Source organism: Ruditapes philippinarum, unplaced genomic scaffold, assembly GCF_026571515.1.
Source record: "Ruditapes philippinarum isolate M1 unplaced genomic scaffold, ASM2657151v2 ctg1635_1_1_1_1, whole genome shotgun sequence".
In the NCBI taxonomy this organism is placed as follows: domain Eukaryota; kingdom Metazoa; phylum Mollusca; class Bivalvia; order Venerida; family Veneridae; genus Ruditapes; species Ruditapes philippinarum.
This window is the reverse complement of record NW_026862835.1, coordinates 80,678-96,011: the sequence shown is the minus strand read 5'-3', so window position 1 is coordinate 96,011 and position 15,334 is coordinate 80,678. Positions and strand designations below refer to the sequence as shown.

The 15,334-nt window shown below is 32.9% G+C and overlaps 1 protein-coding gene across 2 annotated transcripts; it reads left to right on the top strand.

Moving 5' to 3' along the window:
• The first annotated feature begins 2,059 nt into the window (after positions 1 to 2,059).
• Positions 2,060 to 14,143, top strand: LOC132720339 (ORM1-like protein 2). 2 transcript variants are annotated; one of them, XR_009624326.1, is made up of 5 exons: positions 2,060 to 2,206; positions 2,926 to 3,135; positions 6,239 to 6,390; positions 6,799 to 11,639; positions 11,702 to 14,143. XR_009624326.1 is itself a non-coding variant. In XM_060704466.1 (4 exons), the coding sequence occupies exons 2-4, from the start codon at positions 2,962 to 2,964 to the stop codon at positions 6,932 to 6,934; spliced, it is 462 nt and encodes a 153-aa protein (XP_060560449.1). In that variant the 5' UTR covers positions 2,060 to 2,206; positions 2,926 to 2,961; the 3' UTR covers positions 6,935 to 14,143. The 2 variants fall into 2 exon arrangements, 1 of the variants encoding a protein (XP_060560449.1); XM_060704466.1 differs by having other exon boundaries at positions 6,799 to 14,143.
• Positions 14,144 to 15,334: the final 1,191 nt, after the last annotated feature.

The window sequence follows — 15,334 nt, the reverse complement described above, 5'->3', positions numbered from 1 at the left end:
AAAGGTCAAGGTCACTATGACCTTAAAACTGAAAACAGTTTCCGGAGCATAACTTAAGTACTATTTGTCCTACAGTGTTCAAACTTCATAGGATGATTGTCCGATTGTCCATATTTGGTAGAAGACCCCTTTAGATTTTGGGGTCACAGGTCAAAGGTCAAGGTCACTATGACCTTAAAACTGAAAACAGTTTCCGGAGCATAACTTAAGTTCCATTTGGCCCACAGTGTTAAAACTTCATAGGATGATTGACGATATTGGGTAGAAGACCCCTATTGATTTTGGGGTCACAAGGTCAAAGGTCAAGGTCACTATTACCTTAGAACTGAAAACAGTTTCCGGAGCATAACTTAAGTTCTATTTGGCCCACAGTGTTCAAACTTCATATGATGATTGTCCATATTGGGTAGAAGACCCCTATTGATTTTGGGGTCACAAGGTCAAAGGTCAAGGTCACTATTACTTAGAAATTGAAAACAGTTTCTTGAGCATAACTTTAGTTCCATTTAGCCCACAATATTCAAAAACTTCATAGTATGATTGTCCATATTGGATAAAAGACCCCTAATGATTTTGGGGTCACAAGGTCAAAGGTCAAGGTCACTTTTACCTTAGAATTGAAAACAGTTTCTTGGACATAACTTAAAGTTCCATTTGGACCACAATTTTGAAACTTCAAAGGAGGATTGTTATTTGAAGGAGGTAATACTTTATTTTAGTCCCATGTCTTACAAATGCTTCATCTTTACTTAAAAAAAAAAAAACTTTCGGGCATATAATGCTCCGCCTAGCGGTGCTCTTGTTTAATTTAGAATGTCTTCTTCTTATTTAACTACGGTCTCCTAGTTTGACATTTTTGCTCTTAAACAAACACAGAAAAGCTTGAAAAACTCCAGCATAGAGCTCTAAGAAAAGTATTCTACATATGACACACCTACTTTACATATTTGAAGAATTAAAATTGTAGCCAAAGAAGTGTTTAAATGCCTTTATGAAAAGTCTTCACCATATCTAAATGATTTAATTCAATAAAAAGTCCAATTATTCTTTTATGTATAAAAAAGTGTCAATATTTGAAGAGTCAAAACAGTAACATACGGTAAGAATTATTTTAGGTTTGAAAGCGGCTAGTCCAACTAATTAGACTTGTCAAAGAGACACCGAGATAATTTTGGACGGGCGCTGTCTTTTTCCAGGTTTGACAGTAAGGAAAAAAAGTCTTTAAAATGGGTCAAACCGATCACGCCGAATTAATTAGGCTAGAAAGCGGCCAGATATGGAACAGTCTCCCTTATGACATACATGTACGCATGGTTAAAAACTACGTACGTCAATTGGTACAAACTCCTCACAGCGGTTACGTTACGCTTTGCTACTTTAACCACTGCCACCACTGAAATCACGTGACGATAGTTGTATCATGTGACAAAAACATGGCGGCCAGTTTAAGAACGCCAAGGACCCCATATCAAACTGGCAGATTTATAATTACATTCTTACCAGACAAAATATGTTCAAAACACACAATTTGTTTAAACTTTAAAACAAGTGCCGGGTCAAATCTTTTACGCTATCGTTCAATAAATGTCTAAATTTTGCCATTGTTTACTATACATACGGTGTCACAGTGAAAATATATTTCGTTATGTTTACAAAATAATTTTTATGCATATATTTGTTTACATTCTTGTACATTAAGCATAACTATTTAACGAAAGAAGACTAAAATGATATAAAGTATTCTATTTTAAAATTAAAAGTGAAAAAAATATATCCGGCTATATTCGACCGAATTTACTTGTGGTGGCAGTGGTTACTGTACTGATCAGGGGAAGTAACCGCTGCGAGGAGTTTGCAATTGGTAATGGAATCAATCTGATAAGTATGACTCGTCATTACAGCGTTTGAATATAAAGAATTTAAAGAAAGATCTATAAGAAAAATTGTGCAAAATCATATAAAACGTTTGCTTCAAAACCAGAGAAAACCGGAAAGGAAACGTTGGTCCTCATTATTTTCCGGTATCGAGTCCGGATAGACGGAGTAAATTCCGTAAATACGGAGTATTACGGTTATTAATCATACACCGGATATGGTTATGATATCACTTCCTGTCAATGCCAAACGTCAAACATTTTTTTGCTAAATTCAACAAAGGCAGGAAACTATTTGCCCCCTCTTCGGTGTTTATATTCTTTTAAAGAACGTAAGCCATTTACTTCTGTTTGAACATTAATACTGGGCTTTTACATCGAAAAAAAATTTGTATGTTGCAAAATTTTGTTGACATCGAGACATGATCATGATGATGTAGGTGATGTATTTCCAATCATTTCGGCCCCAAAACGTATCGGCCCTAAACTATCCAAGACGTTTCGACCCTGGGCTTCACGACTCGCATAATCATTTTGTTAAGTGAGTGGCTGCGTCGTCTTGATCTGCACTTGAATATAGTTCGTTGGTAGGGTTGGCAAATCCTTGTGACGCGACCGGCCCTGAACTGAATAGTTAGCATGGGACTCCGTATTATCGGCGTACTTAACTTTTCCTATATGTCTGCATTGAATCTCATTGATGAATTTAATAATCAATATGTTGTGTAAAGCAGTACAAAATCAACTAATCATTACATTTTTTATTGAATGAGGTCAAAGATTTTTAATTTCAATGTATACATGACCACACATGACAAAATACTGAGAGTACATTGATAATAGAGTTGCGCCGATAATACCGAGTTGGAGTATATTTTGTAAAGTACATTTTACACCATTTCGTAAAAGATTATCAGTATCGGACCATTTCATGAATGACGACATCCAAATTCCAATCTTTTACGTGGGTAGTGTTTATGTCTTGATCATAAATAAAAATGTTAATATCAAAGTATTTTGCAATAAAGATTCGATTTTTATACTTTTTCAGAGAGAAAAAGCAATACTTTTGTGGTTGGGCAATAAAATGCAAGTCGGCACAGCATCGGGATCTGAGAATCCCACATCGTACTACTTTAACCAGCGTGGAATATGGCTGACCTATGTTCTTGTGATATTTTTAGCACATCTTTTCATTTTGAGTATGCCGTTCTTCAGCACTGCAGTAGCATGGACACTGACAAATGTATTACATGACATTGTAAGTAATTTGCTTGAATGATAGCCATGATGCCTAGATCATCATCTTTCAGTCTTATTTGTGAAATCTCTTGTCATTGTTTAGCCTACAGGTGTTAAGTTGTGTCCAGCAAGGGACTTAACTTGGTTGATAGTAAAAAGCTTACCATCTGTCTTATCGAATGTTGGTGGTTCTACTAAAGTTCCTGTTCATTTATAAGATATTAAATGCATATAGTGGTTTGTCTTGTATATATATTAAACTGATGTTTCCATTAGTTTTTACTATGCTTGAAAATTCCATTGCTCATTGGAGAGTGAGTTGCTTTACTTTACCTTTTTAGACTCTAATACACGAGGGGTGTTCGGGAAGTTTAAGGACTTTTGCTGTAGTTTGATAAATAATAGGAATTCAAAAGCAAGAAAAACACCATAAAAATATTTAATTCTTTAACAGCCAGCTGTAAACATTACAATGAATACATGAAACAGTAAGTAAATTACATATAAAACAAAACAAACACCGAAGCATACCTGGAGCACGCTAACGTCATGTCAGTGCTAAATATGGTTACGTGAAATTTCCCCAATCGTCATATAGACTCACTTCTCGACGTAATCTCCATTCACAGCGATACATTTTCTATGCCTCTTGACCTATTTGTGGTACGTGTCCTGTTTCCAGATTTTGTCGAATGACAAAATTATTTTCTGGGTTTCAATTTGTAATTCCAACCTGGAATCAAAGCGTCGACCATGCAGCTGTGCTTTGATTTCCGAAAAAAAACTCTGTTTCAGAACATGTCGTGCCATCTAAATACTAGCTATCTACAGCATTGCTTTGTTGTACTAGATGCTTGAATCATTTTATAAGTCTCCATTGTTGTCTTTTCAATTCCTACACAAAACTTGATGATTGCCCTGACTTCAACGTCGCCTATTGATGTCATTTTTCTCTTGATTTGTGTAACCACCAGTGATGTTAAAACTGTTGTTATTCAAACAATTGTAACGATTTACGAGTAGAATTTTTTCGGAAATGACTTTGACATTTTTAACGCTTGTGCTTTTTCGTGACGTTATCCATTGTAATTTAAGAAAATTATTATCAAATGAATATATCGGAACCATTAACTTAAATACAATAAAATCGGAGTGCTCTGGTATGTGTTATGCGGTTCATATAGAAACAAGTTTCGAGCAGTATTTGTCTATTCTTGATAGTGAGCGTTATACTACATATTGAACACATATTTAAATTACATTTTGTGATAGTTCTGGCTTCCAAAACTTTATAAGCCGCTTTTTAACATTTTTGTTTTTCATCAGATGCGGCATTAAAGTTTTGGATTAGACCCGTTACGAAACCTAACCAGAATAACCTAAGTTGATTTATTCTTGTTTTTCACTTGCAAATACACTTGACCCGATCAATTCTTGTGCATTTTACGGTAAAACAATTATTTAAATATCGTTCTATACCAATTCAAGTAATAAAATATTAATACCGTCATTAAAATTGCCTATTTAACTGTAAAACATCAATTTTCGCCGACTACAGTCGGCCATGACATTCAAGTGTCACGCGAGACCTCGTATGACCTCATTCGCGGGAACAGATTTGTACTATATTTAGAACATTTTGTTGACATGATTTCGATATTTTTATTCAAGATAATGTTTTTTTTTTATTTTCATAAATTTTTTAGTATTTAAATATTATTTTATTGAATATAACAGTCAGTAAATAACCTTTTTCAACATCTTAAAAAAAAGTAATCTATAAAAATATTGGAGGCACATGGGTTCATAAAGGTCAATCTCGTAATCACGTGGTCAAACATTTTGGCAATATGGCGGCCAAGTGCCGAAATTTTTACCTGTCGGAAACTATTAGGTAGTTTATGTTCCTAATAAGATTTTTATTTGTCCATCCTTGGCTTATCAACAGATTATATATCGTTTTATCAAGGTATGCTTCACTTTACTTCGTGGCATGTTCGATAAATAAATACGAGCGTGTCAGATTCCTGGCACGATTATTGGTGGACTTTCCCTACGGGGTTATCTTCAGCGTTCACGTCATGTCATATATATAAACGGGTACGCTGAAGACCTTAAGCTAATTTTGTGAAATATGGATAAAAACGCACCATTAAGGAAAAAAATACAGCAAAAGTCCTTAAACTTCCCGAACATCGTATATACATATATGTAATAGAGTGTAAGATCAATTAGCAAGATTTATGAATAAATGCTATATATAACTATTTGCTCTACTGTTTGCATATGGTCGATGCCGGTTGGTTTTCTTGTAACGTACATGTATTATTTACATGTACATAGAAGTAAACACTGATTGAATGTTTAAGGTTGCTGATATTAAACCACTTTATCCCTCAGGGCTTTAGCAAGTGGATGATTTGGGCGACTTAGTCTCCTTTAGTTTCTGAACTTCACCAACTTTGAACATTAAAGCAAAATTGACTTTGCCACGCTTTACTACTAATGGCATGTACAGATATTTACGTATCATACAGTGCTTGTCAATAAAATAATCCTCGCCTCATGGCGTAACTTAAACTGAATTGTTGACAACACAGTTAATGCTGACAATTGATTGGCCCAGTTATAGTGCGCCTGTTCAGCTCAGCAAGGAGATCATAGGATGAAATCCAGTGGTTGTTTGTTCGATCCTTAAGCAAGACAAAATTACTCTGTGACAGTTGATTTCAGAAATTGAGTCAAATGATCACTTGTCTGTCACCACTGATTTAGTAATCATTTGTGGCTAGTAGATTGTCACTTAAGGAGAAATTTGAAAATACTCAACTGGTTTGGTTATCCAGGAGAGTCTGTAATGTAAGGTGGAATGACCACTGAGAAATAGAACAAGTTAACTTAAAATCAGAACGGAAAAAAAAACAACAATCAAACCCCTTAGAAAGCAGTAACAAACTCTGAATTTTTAGATGTGAGGAAACTATCAAGCTAGCCTATAAGTGGGGTTTTGATAGAGTAAATGTGACAGCAGGGCAGCAAATCATATGCTTTTCACAATATTGATTTTAACTTAAAATCCAAACTCACTATTATAATTGAAATAACATTTACATTATTTCCAGTCTTTATTCGTGATACTGCATGTGACACGTGGTACACCATACATGTTAGAAGATCAAGGAACCGCCCGCAAACAGACACAATGGGAACAACTGGATCAAGGAAAACAATTTACTCCAACAAAAAAATTTCTTACAATTGTTCCAATTGTTCTGTAAGTACTTCATACTTTTACAGGCAAATTACTTCATACTTTTACACACAGGGGCGACAAAATTGATTGTCTGTATTGCCTAGGTTATAAATTAAAATATCCATCGTAATTTCTTTCTAATGTTCAATTTAAAAAAAAAGAGTAGGGCAATCTTTTTTATATTTAGGCAGATTGATATTTTATGCTAAATATTTTCCGATATCATCTTTTTGTCAATTGCCATCATAATAGTCAATCCTTTGATGTAATTATATAGTTTATTCAGCTTAATTTGACAATGATAAAATGAACATAATGTCACTTTAAGCTGGTAGATAAAATCTTTGTAGCAGATTGTGAATGTGTGCAATTTAATATGATATTCTAATTTCTATAGATTTAAGTATTTGTTTTCTTATCTACTTGCAGATTTTTCCTCGCGAGCTTTTACACAAAGTACGATAAAGTACACTTTCTTATAAACGCATCATTCTGTGCTCTTAGTGTGGTGGCAAAGATGCCATGGTTTCATGGAAAACGATTCTTTGAAATAAACAAGTGGTGAAAATTGTGCCAAGATTATAAATTATGATAGACTACATGATGTATGAATGCTGCCTGGAATAAAAGGAAAAAAGACTTTGAACAATCGTTTGGACTAAAGTCTAAAATGCTTTACTATTGGATAAAAATGAGAGTGACTTAAGAAAGCCATAAGCAGTTAATCAGGTATTGAAATGTTTTCGACTGCTTTTCATGACCTTTAGGTCAAAGGATGTGCTTGTTATAATAATATTTGAGACCAGTCTGAAATATATTTGTTTTATGATTACATGTCGAAATTTGACCAATGAAAATAATATATTTTTGACTGGTTTTCAATCAGAATATTGTTTAGTATCCTTTTTAAGTGTGACAATTGTATGATTGCAACTTGTTTTTAACCTTGAACAAAAACCCCCATAGGTACAGTATAAATGGAGGTAAAAAAAATTAAATACCTTTTTGTAGCAGTGAACAGTTTGTTATGATATGGAATGTTAATAATGATAATTTAACTCTCTTATTCCACTATTTTACTACCTGTCCAGCATGCATAACTGTGCCAGTCTGACCAACTTGCATATAACTATGGCAGTTTGACCAACTTGCATAACAGTGGCAATCTGACCAACTTGCATAACTATGGCGATCTGACCAATTTGCATAACTGTGGCAGTTGATACCAGTTAAAATCACTTTAACAGCAATGAATAGCTGTAATTCTATAGAAGGAAAATTCTTTTGGCAACTATTTTTGGCAGGTTTGCCTTTCCTTTATAGAGTCCAGTTGATAAATAATAGTCTAATGTGAGACTTATTGTAAATATTTATTCAGCAAGCTTCCCTAAAAAGTTCTTTATTTTTGTCCTTTTAATTTTGGTCTGTTATTTTATTTCGTTCGAGTGTTGAAATATTAATATATATATGTTTTATGTATATATATACGTATATGTGTGTGCATAGAAAAGTAGAAGGTGCATTATATGTACAAGGATATCAATATGATTGGTCCAGTAGAAAGCTTGCTTAAAATTGTTATCCCATGTGTAATATGATGTCATTAACTTATCATAAAGTTTTCTTTTACTGATTTAATTAAGTTTTTGATCTTATGAAATTTAAAAGAGGTTTTTGCTTACTTTTTGTGTATTTTTAGCTCACCTGTCACAAAGTGACAGGGTGAGCTTTTGTGATCGCTTTTCGTCTGGCGTCCGTCCGTCCGGCGTCCGTCCGTAAACTTTTACTTTAAATGACATCTCCTCATAAACCACTAAGCCAATTTCATCCAAACTTCACAGGAATGTTCCTTTGGTGGTCACCTCTAAAAATTGTTCAAAGAATTTAATTCCATGCAGAACTCTGGTTGCCATGGCAACCGAAAGAAAAAACTTTAAATATCTTCTTTTAAAAAACCATAAGAGCTAGAGCTTAGATATTTGGCATGAAACATCTTCTAGTGAGTGTCTACCAAGTTTGTTCAAATAAAAGCCCTGGGGTCAAAATTGGCCCCGCCCCAGGGGGTCATTGATTTTCCCAATATGCATATAGTAAAAACTTAAAAAATCTTCTTTTAAAGAACTCAAAGAGCTAGAGCTAAGATATTTAGCAATTCAGGGATCACGCTGTCGGTCGCCATAGTCGCCATTTGCGATTATTTTATAAGATTGGCGATTATTTTTGCATTTTGGCTACAAAATCTGGCGATTATTTTTTACTTCCAACAGTGTTTATATAAGGTGTAAAAATAGATAATGAATGCAGTAGACCCAATTAACACCAGCGGGGTGCATTTAATTGAGTGTCAACTTTTTACCGGTCACGTGCTGCTAACTATATTGCCCGAGGTGAAAAAATACATGCGAGATGTATAATTGTATAAGTACTTTAAAGATATTGTCCAGCATTTATAATAGCCATCAAATATCCGTCAATTAGCCACAAAAATCGTTTTTAAATTGATAAACTGGATATTGACTTATCCAAAATTTACCGTGAATTGCAGTAATTGCAAATTTTGTTTTTTTTGTTTTAAGCTACTTGACTAAATCGCCAGTGGAAAACGATGGTAAAATATTTAAAAAGTATTAACTTCCAAACAACTTTTTGCACAACAACCAAAATTGTGAATATTTCTTCAGAAAACAGGAAAAATCCGATTGTCACATATTTTCGCGACACCGATAATTTTGATATTTATTTAAAGGTGAAATAAGCTATGTTCTGTTTAAAAATCTTTACTACTGTGGCAGAAAATTTGTATTACATTGGTGATGATGATATTTTTCAGTAAATTATTCAGAAAAAAGGCTGCATTCTGTGAATGAGTTTGCAAACTTGTGCTATTTCTATAGGCTAATATGACCTAGATCTACTCCAGTTCTGTGTGAAATGTGGAAATTGACAGTGGTTATAGCTGACAAAATTTGATTAGAACAAACAAAAAAAGTTGTCTGATAACAGCATTATGTAAAGTTATAATGAATCTTTAATATTATTGTTATACAGTAATTATACTAATTATAACGTTTTTATTCTGTTCTATAATAACAATTAAAGTTGTGGTTCTATTTTAAAAAAGGTAGTTATCAATATACACAAATGTATCAGTTTATTTGAGAATCCTTATAAAACTGAAAGTTTTATATAAATGTAATGTTTATTTAATCAACTGCTTATGTTGTTAATCGCTAATTCGTGAATAGTCCGCTGAACTTTTGGCTATTATTTTTTTAAGTTGAAATTATTGGCTATTATTTTATTTGAGCCAGTGTGAGCCCTGAGCATGAAACATGTTCTAATGGGTGTCTACCAAGTTTGTTCAAATAAAAGCCCTGGGGTCAAAATTGGTCCCGCCCCGGGGGTCATTGATTTTCCTTATATGTATATAGCAAAAACTTAAAAAAAATCTTCTTTGAAAAAAACCCAAATAGCTGGAGTTTAGATATTAAGCATGAAACATCTTCTAGTGAGTGTCTACAAAGTTTGTTCAAATAAAAGCCCTGGAGTCAAAATTGGCCCCGCCCGGGTCTTATTGATTTTCCTTATATGTGTATAGCAAAAACTTAAAAATCTTCTTTGAAAAAACCCAAATAGCTAGAGTTTAGATATTAAGCATGAAACATCTTCTAGTAAGTGTCTACAAAGTTTGTTCAAATAAAAGCCCTGGGGTAAAAACTGGCCCCGCCCCAGTGGTGTCATTGGTTTTAACTACATGTGTATAGTAAAAACTTAAAAAAACTTCTTTTAAAAAAACCCAATGAGCTAGAGCTTAGATGTTTAGCATGAAACATCTTCTAATGGGTGTCTACCAAGTTTGTTCAAATAAAAGCCCTTGGGTTAAAATTGGCCCCGCTCCGGGTGCCTTTATACAGGTGAGCGACCTCAGGGCCATCATGGCCCTCTTGTTTTTCATATACATGTATATCATCACATTTATTGTCCTTGGGTAACTCCTAAATTTTAAAGGAGTTGTTCAGTTACAGCACTAAGGACAGTTCAGGGCTTCCACTAAGTTCCAAAATTTGGAAGTCAGACACTGCAAAATCTCTTGATATTGGAAGTCACATTATATAGGTAAAGAAGGAGAAGTATTAGATTTTGGAAGTCACTAGCCAAAATCAAGGAGTAAATGACTCCCAAACTTCCATTAATGGAAGCCCTTAAAGGTGTTGATATAGTATCATTGATAAGTTTTATTAACTTTTACGGTCATTTTATCTGGATACGATTTCTTTCAGTATTATACATGTATTCATTTAAAGAAGAGGAATTACAATTTTTGTACTCGCACATTGTACCTTTATTTTAACCCCTCAGCCTCATAAATTCTTCTACCTTACTTGAGAGACCATTGCAGACCAAAATACAATGTAAGCTGGCACATCTATATGCCTTCTGACTAATCAGGTTGCACATATTTTGATTTTTTTCCCTAAAATTGATAAATGGTTTAGTCCAGATTGAAAGATGGACAAGTCTATTTAAGATATTTAGCACTTTAAAAGTTAGTATCAGACATGGGCCATTTTTCTTGCAAGTTTACCAAGTTGCAGGAAAGTTATACTTATCTTAAGTAGGCTAAATTACATTTAAATCCATCACAAAGGTTAATGTCAGACATGGGCTATTTTTATTGCAAGTTTCCCAAGTTGCTGGAAAGTTATGCTTTTACTTATTTAAGGTGGCTAATTAATATTCAACAGCATCACATGATGTAAATTTGTAGAAGAACGATAAATTAGAATTTTTTACCAAAATGTAAACCAAGCAAAAAAAACTTTGTTTGCTTTTTGAAAAGATTCAGAATTGCTTTTTTTGCCTGATAAAAATTTACAATAGCATTGGAAAGCCTATAAAATTATAAACTGACTATTCCTGGTCAACAGCTAACACTTTAGCCACTTGGACCATCTCTTAACTGAAATCTCATAGATTTACGATCATATACATGTATCCTTGATGTTCAGATGAAATCATAATGGTTTAAAACAAAATAGCAGCAAAATTTAATACAGCATAATATTGGAATTTTTTTTTAGTAGGAAAACCGGTGTTAGTAAAATTTAGCACATTTTTTCACATAATTTATTCTTGATTGTTTTGGTTTGTCAAATGATTTGTTCATGAGAGCTTAAGATTAATGATCTACAGATGTATAACTGTTTTATAGATGATATTGAATGGGCTACGGTTCAATACTACAATGTAAATTTATTGAATGAGTTTAGGTTCAATTCTAAATTTATTGAATGAGTTTAGGTTCAATACTAAATTTATTGAATGAGTTTAGGTTCAATACTAAATTTATTGAATGAGTTAAGGTTCAATATTAAATTTATTGAATGAGTTTAGGTTCAGTACAAAATTTATTGAATGAGTTTATGTTCAGTACTAGATTTATTGGATAAGTTGGAATAAATTTTGTAATGAAGCTGAGCTGTATGAATATAATATTTTTTATCACACACTGTACCGCTTTTGCCACTCTATAAAAACTGTATTGAACAATTAGCGTACATTTAGGTCATGTGTTTGTAAAACACTTATGATGTTGCAACAAAATATAATGCATGAATTGTCCTATCATTTTTATATAGCCGAAAAAAGTGGCATGGGTATGTGATAAATGGCATATACATGTTTGTGTGTTACATGTGTATGGTGACATATCACAGATAAACATTATGTATAAAATTGAATATTTGTATTCAAACAGCTGACTTTAAGAAGAAGTATTAACGTGTTTATGAATGATTAGAATAGATTTGGAATGTGAAGATGGTATATATAAACAGTGTGCTGTTTATATTTATTTATTTATCTTTTTTTTATATAAAATATGTTAACATTTCAAGTGTACATGGCTATTTTATATGATGCATTGATGAATATATGTATGTTCATTTACTGTTAGCCTGAATTCCAGTTAGTTGATTTTTTTGTGCATAAAATTTGAAATTCTTGCATAGATCAAGTGAAGACTTAAAATGGAAAAATCTGCGAAAGAAAATGAAAAATATTATTGAAAAATATTTTTTTTGCACAATTTTTTTTAGCCAGGTTTGAGTGAAAATTGTTGCAATGCTTTTCCTTGTTTTGTACTATTCTACATTCTCATTATTTATCAACTTTGTGTACAAGTATCACACTTATGAATCTGTCATTTTAGCAATATATTTACTTCAAAATGGCATTCGTTATTAAAATGTTACGCTTTTATTTTAAAACAAATTTAATGACTTCAATATATGTAGAATGGACAATCAAGATTGCTGTTTTGTTATCATTATCTTAAGGTCGTCATACTGTAATGCTTTGCTGCCAAACAATTCTAACATCGGCCAATATCGTACCGAATTGGTTATTTCCGGAACGTTTTTTTTTTTTAAATCTTGGGTATTAGATTATTTACAATCACTCATTCGTAATCAATATGTACTAAATTCAGGTTATAAATGGTTAAGATTTGTTGATTACGGAAAATTGGGAAAAATAAAGTTCCGGAAAAGACCAATTTATTACGACACTGGCTGATGTTAGAAATTTTTTAGTGGGAAAGCATTACAGTAAGACTACCTTAAGGTCCCAATTTATCCCTCATATATAATACTTTGTAATTTATACATTATTTAATAAGGTCAGGAAAGAGTTGAATTTTGAAAATTGTAAAAAAAGAAGAAAAAAAATCACAAGTATAATAAACCATGCCAACAAGGTACGTTTTTAAGAGACACTTGGTTAAGATAGTATTTTTTCTTTTTTAACCAGTATGTATAGGTTAGAGTGCATATTGGGTGTTCTTCGTAAATAAGAAAGCTAAAAAGGAGCGGAGCTTAATCCAATATGCACTCTAACCGGCTTAGTGCTCCGCCCACTTGCGTTTTATAATATAAAACGTCCAGTTTATATAAAATTTGTTCTTCATATAAAATCTGTTCTTTTAATATTTGAAACCTGAAAATTTGAAAAATCCTCGTCGGTGATTGGCTTAAAAAAAATTGGCGAGCTCTAATTTTATTTTGAACAGAAACAAAAACAGCATGTGAACCAAGGTGCCAGGCAACTCCATAGCTTAATGAAATTTAAGATAAAGCTACTGCTATGTAATGCTGTAGTAACAGATGTTTGATACAGAATTTTTATTAACCAGGTTTTTGTTTTTGGAAGGAAAAAACTGTTGATTTCTTAAGTGAATTTTGATTTCTTAATTGTACAACTTCTCAAATATTTCTCAAAAATTTGGTCTATACTTTCACAGAGCCAAGTGCCCTGGTGAATATTGAGTGGATAATTCAGATTTGATCATAATTGATGAAATTATGTCTTTGTTTTGTTTTGTTTTTATCTCATAGTTAATTTATATAGAGGGCAGTTGAAAAACCTGTTTTTGTGACTTGTTTTGTTGCTGGCATATGCTTTACAGTTACTTATAAAGTTCACAAGTTGTTTATTTTTATCATTTTCTGTTTAAATGTACATGTAAAGCTGATGACTAGACACAAGGTTTGACTGAGATTCTGAAAGTTATATACATGTATAAAGTTATATACATGTGATTACCCCACAATTCCTATGTATAGATACGTTATATATACATGTAGCTCAATGTTTTATTAGTATTTTAATATTTTGTAAGAAAATGTGTATTTGAGGTATGGTAGAATGTGTTAGAAAACAAGTATTTCTACTGTTGATTCAATTATCATATTTACTGTAAATAAATTATGGACTTAAGAGTTTGTTATTGTTTATAAATGCAAAGTATTGTCCATGCTGGGAATAAAAAATTGCTTGTTTCCAAGGTCTCGCTACAAACCCCGCAAAAATTACTGCTTTACAGTAATATTGAAAGAGGCTGTACTCATCCCGGCGTCGGCGTCGCACTTTGATGAGGTCTGCGTGCTTCTTCGTATGTCAAAAACTACTTAAGGGAATGGGTTAAAAATTCACACACTTTATTAAGTGCATAATAGGAGGTCACAATGAAAGGCCCATATCTCAAACAAGTATTTTGGCAGAATGATAACCCTTTTTGAATTTAGAAAATTCTACATTATATTTGATCAAGTTTAACCATCAAGCACTGAGAATAGTCGAGCACTCTTTCTTTCCTGCAGCTCTAGTAAGAAATGCTACTATTCAGATATAAATAATTCATATATATTAAAAAATAAAAGTAATATAATTCACTTACCTACCCTACTTAAACTGGCATGGGTCATGGTACGTGAAACATTGATAATTATAACTATTTATATAGTTTAACTACATAATTATAATTTATTGTTGTGTTTCTTGCCTCCATGTTTGAAAATTATCTGCATTTACTCGTAAACTTCTATCTTAAAGAACATTGTGACTGACAAATTCGGTCTCTAGTTTTTTTATACCCCCCCCCCCCCCCAAGGGAGGCATAATACAATCGCATCGTCTGTGCGTCCCCACTTCATTTTGTGCGGATTGTAACTGTGTCATAAATTGAGGGATTTTGAAATAACTTGGCACAAATGTCTACCACATCAAGACGATGTGTCGCGTCCAAGAACCACGTCCCTACCTCAAAGGCCAAGGTCACACTATCAGTTTAGAGTTTCGCATTATCGCAGTTAGAGTAAATAGGTACACACATTCGTGTCCGGACTGTACTTTTGTCATGCATCGAATGATTTTTAAAATAACTAGGCATAAAAGTCTACCACATCAAGACGATGTGTCGCGTCCAAAAATTATGTCTCTACCTTAAAGGTCATGGTCACACTAACATTTTGGAGTTTCACATTAACACCATTAGAATTAATAGGTGCACACAATAGTGTCCAGGCTGTAACTTTGTCATGCATGGAAGGGTTTTAAGATTACTTGGCATAGATGTCTTCAACATCAAGACGATGTGTTGCGTCCAATAATCACGTCCCTACCTCAA

Excerpts from the sequence above, each read along its gene's own strand:
- LOC132720339 (XM_060704466.1), top strand. The coding sequence starts at position 2,962 with ATGCAAGTCGGCACAGCATCGGGATCTGAGAATCCCACATCGTACTAC. Across the intron at positions 3,136-6,238 it reads CAAATGTATTACATGACATT|TCTTTATTCGTGATACTGCA; the intron begins GTAAGTAATTTG and ends CATTATTTCCAG. Across the intron at positions 6,391-6,798 it reads ACAATTGTTCCAATTGTTCT|ATTTTTCCTCGCGAGCTTTT; the intron begins GTAAGTACTTCA and ends ATCTACTTGCAG.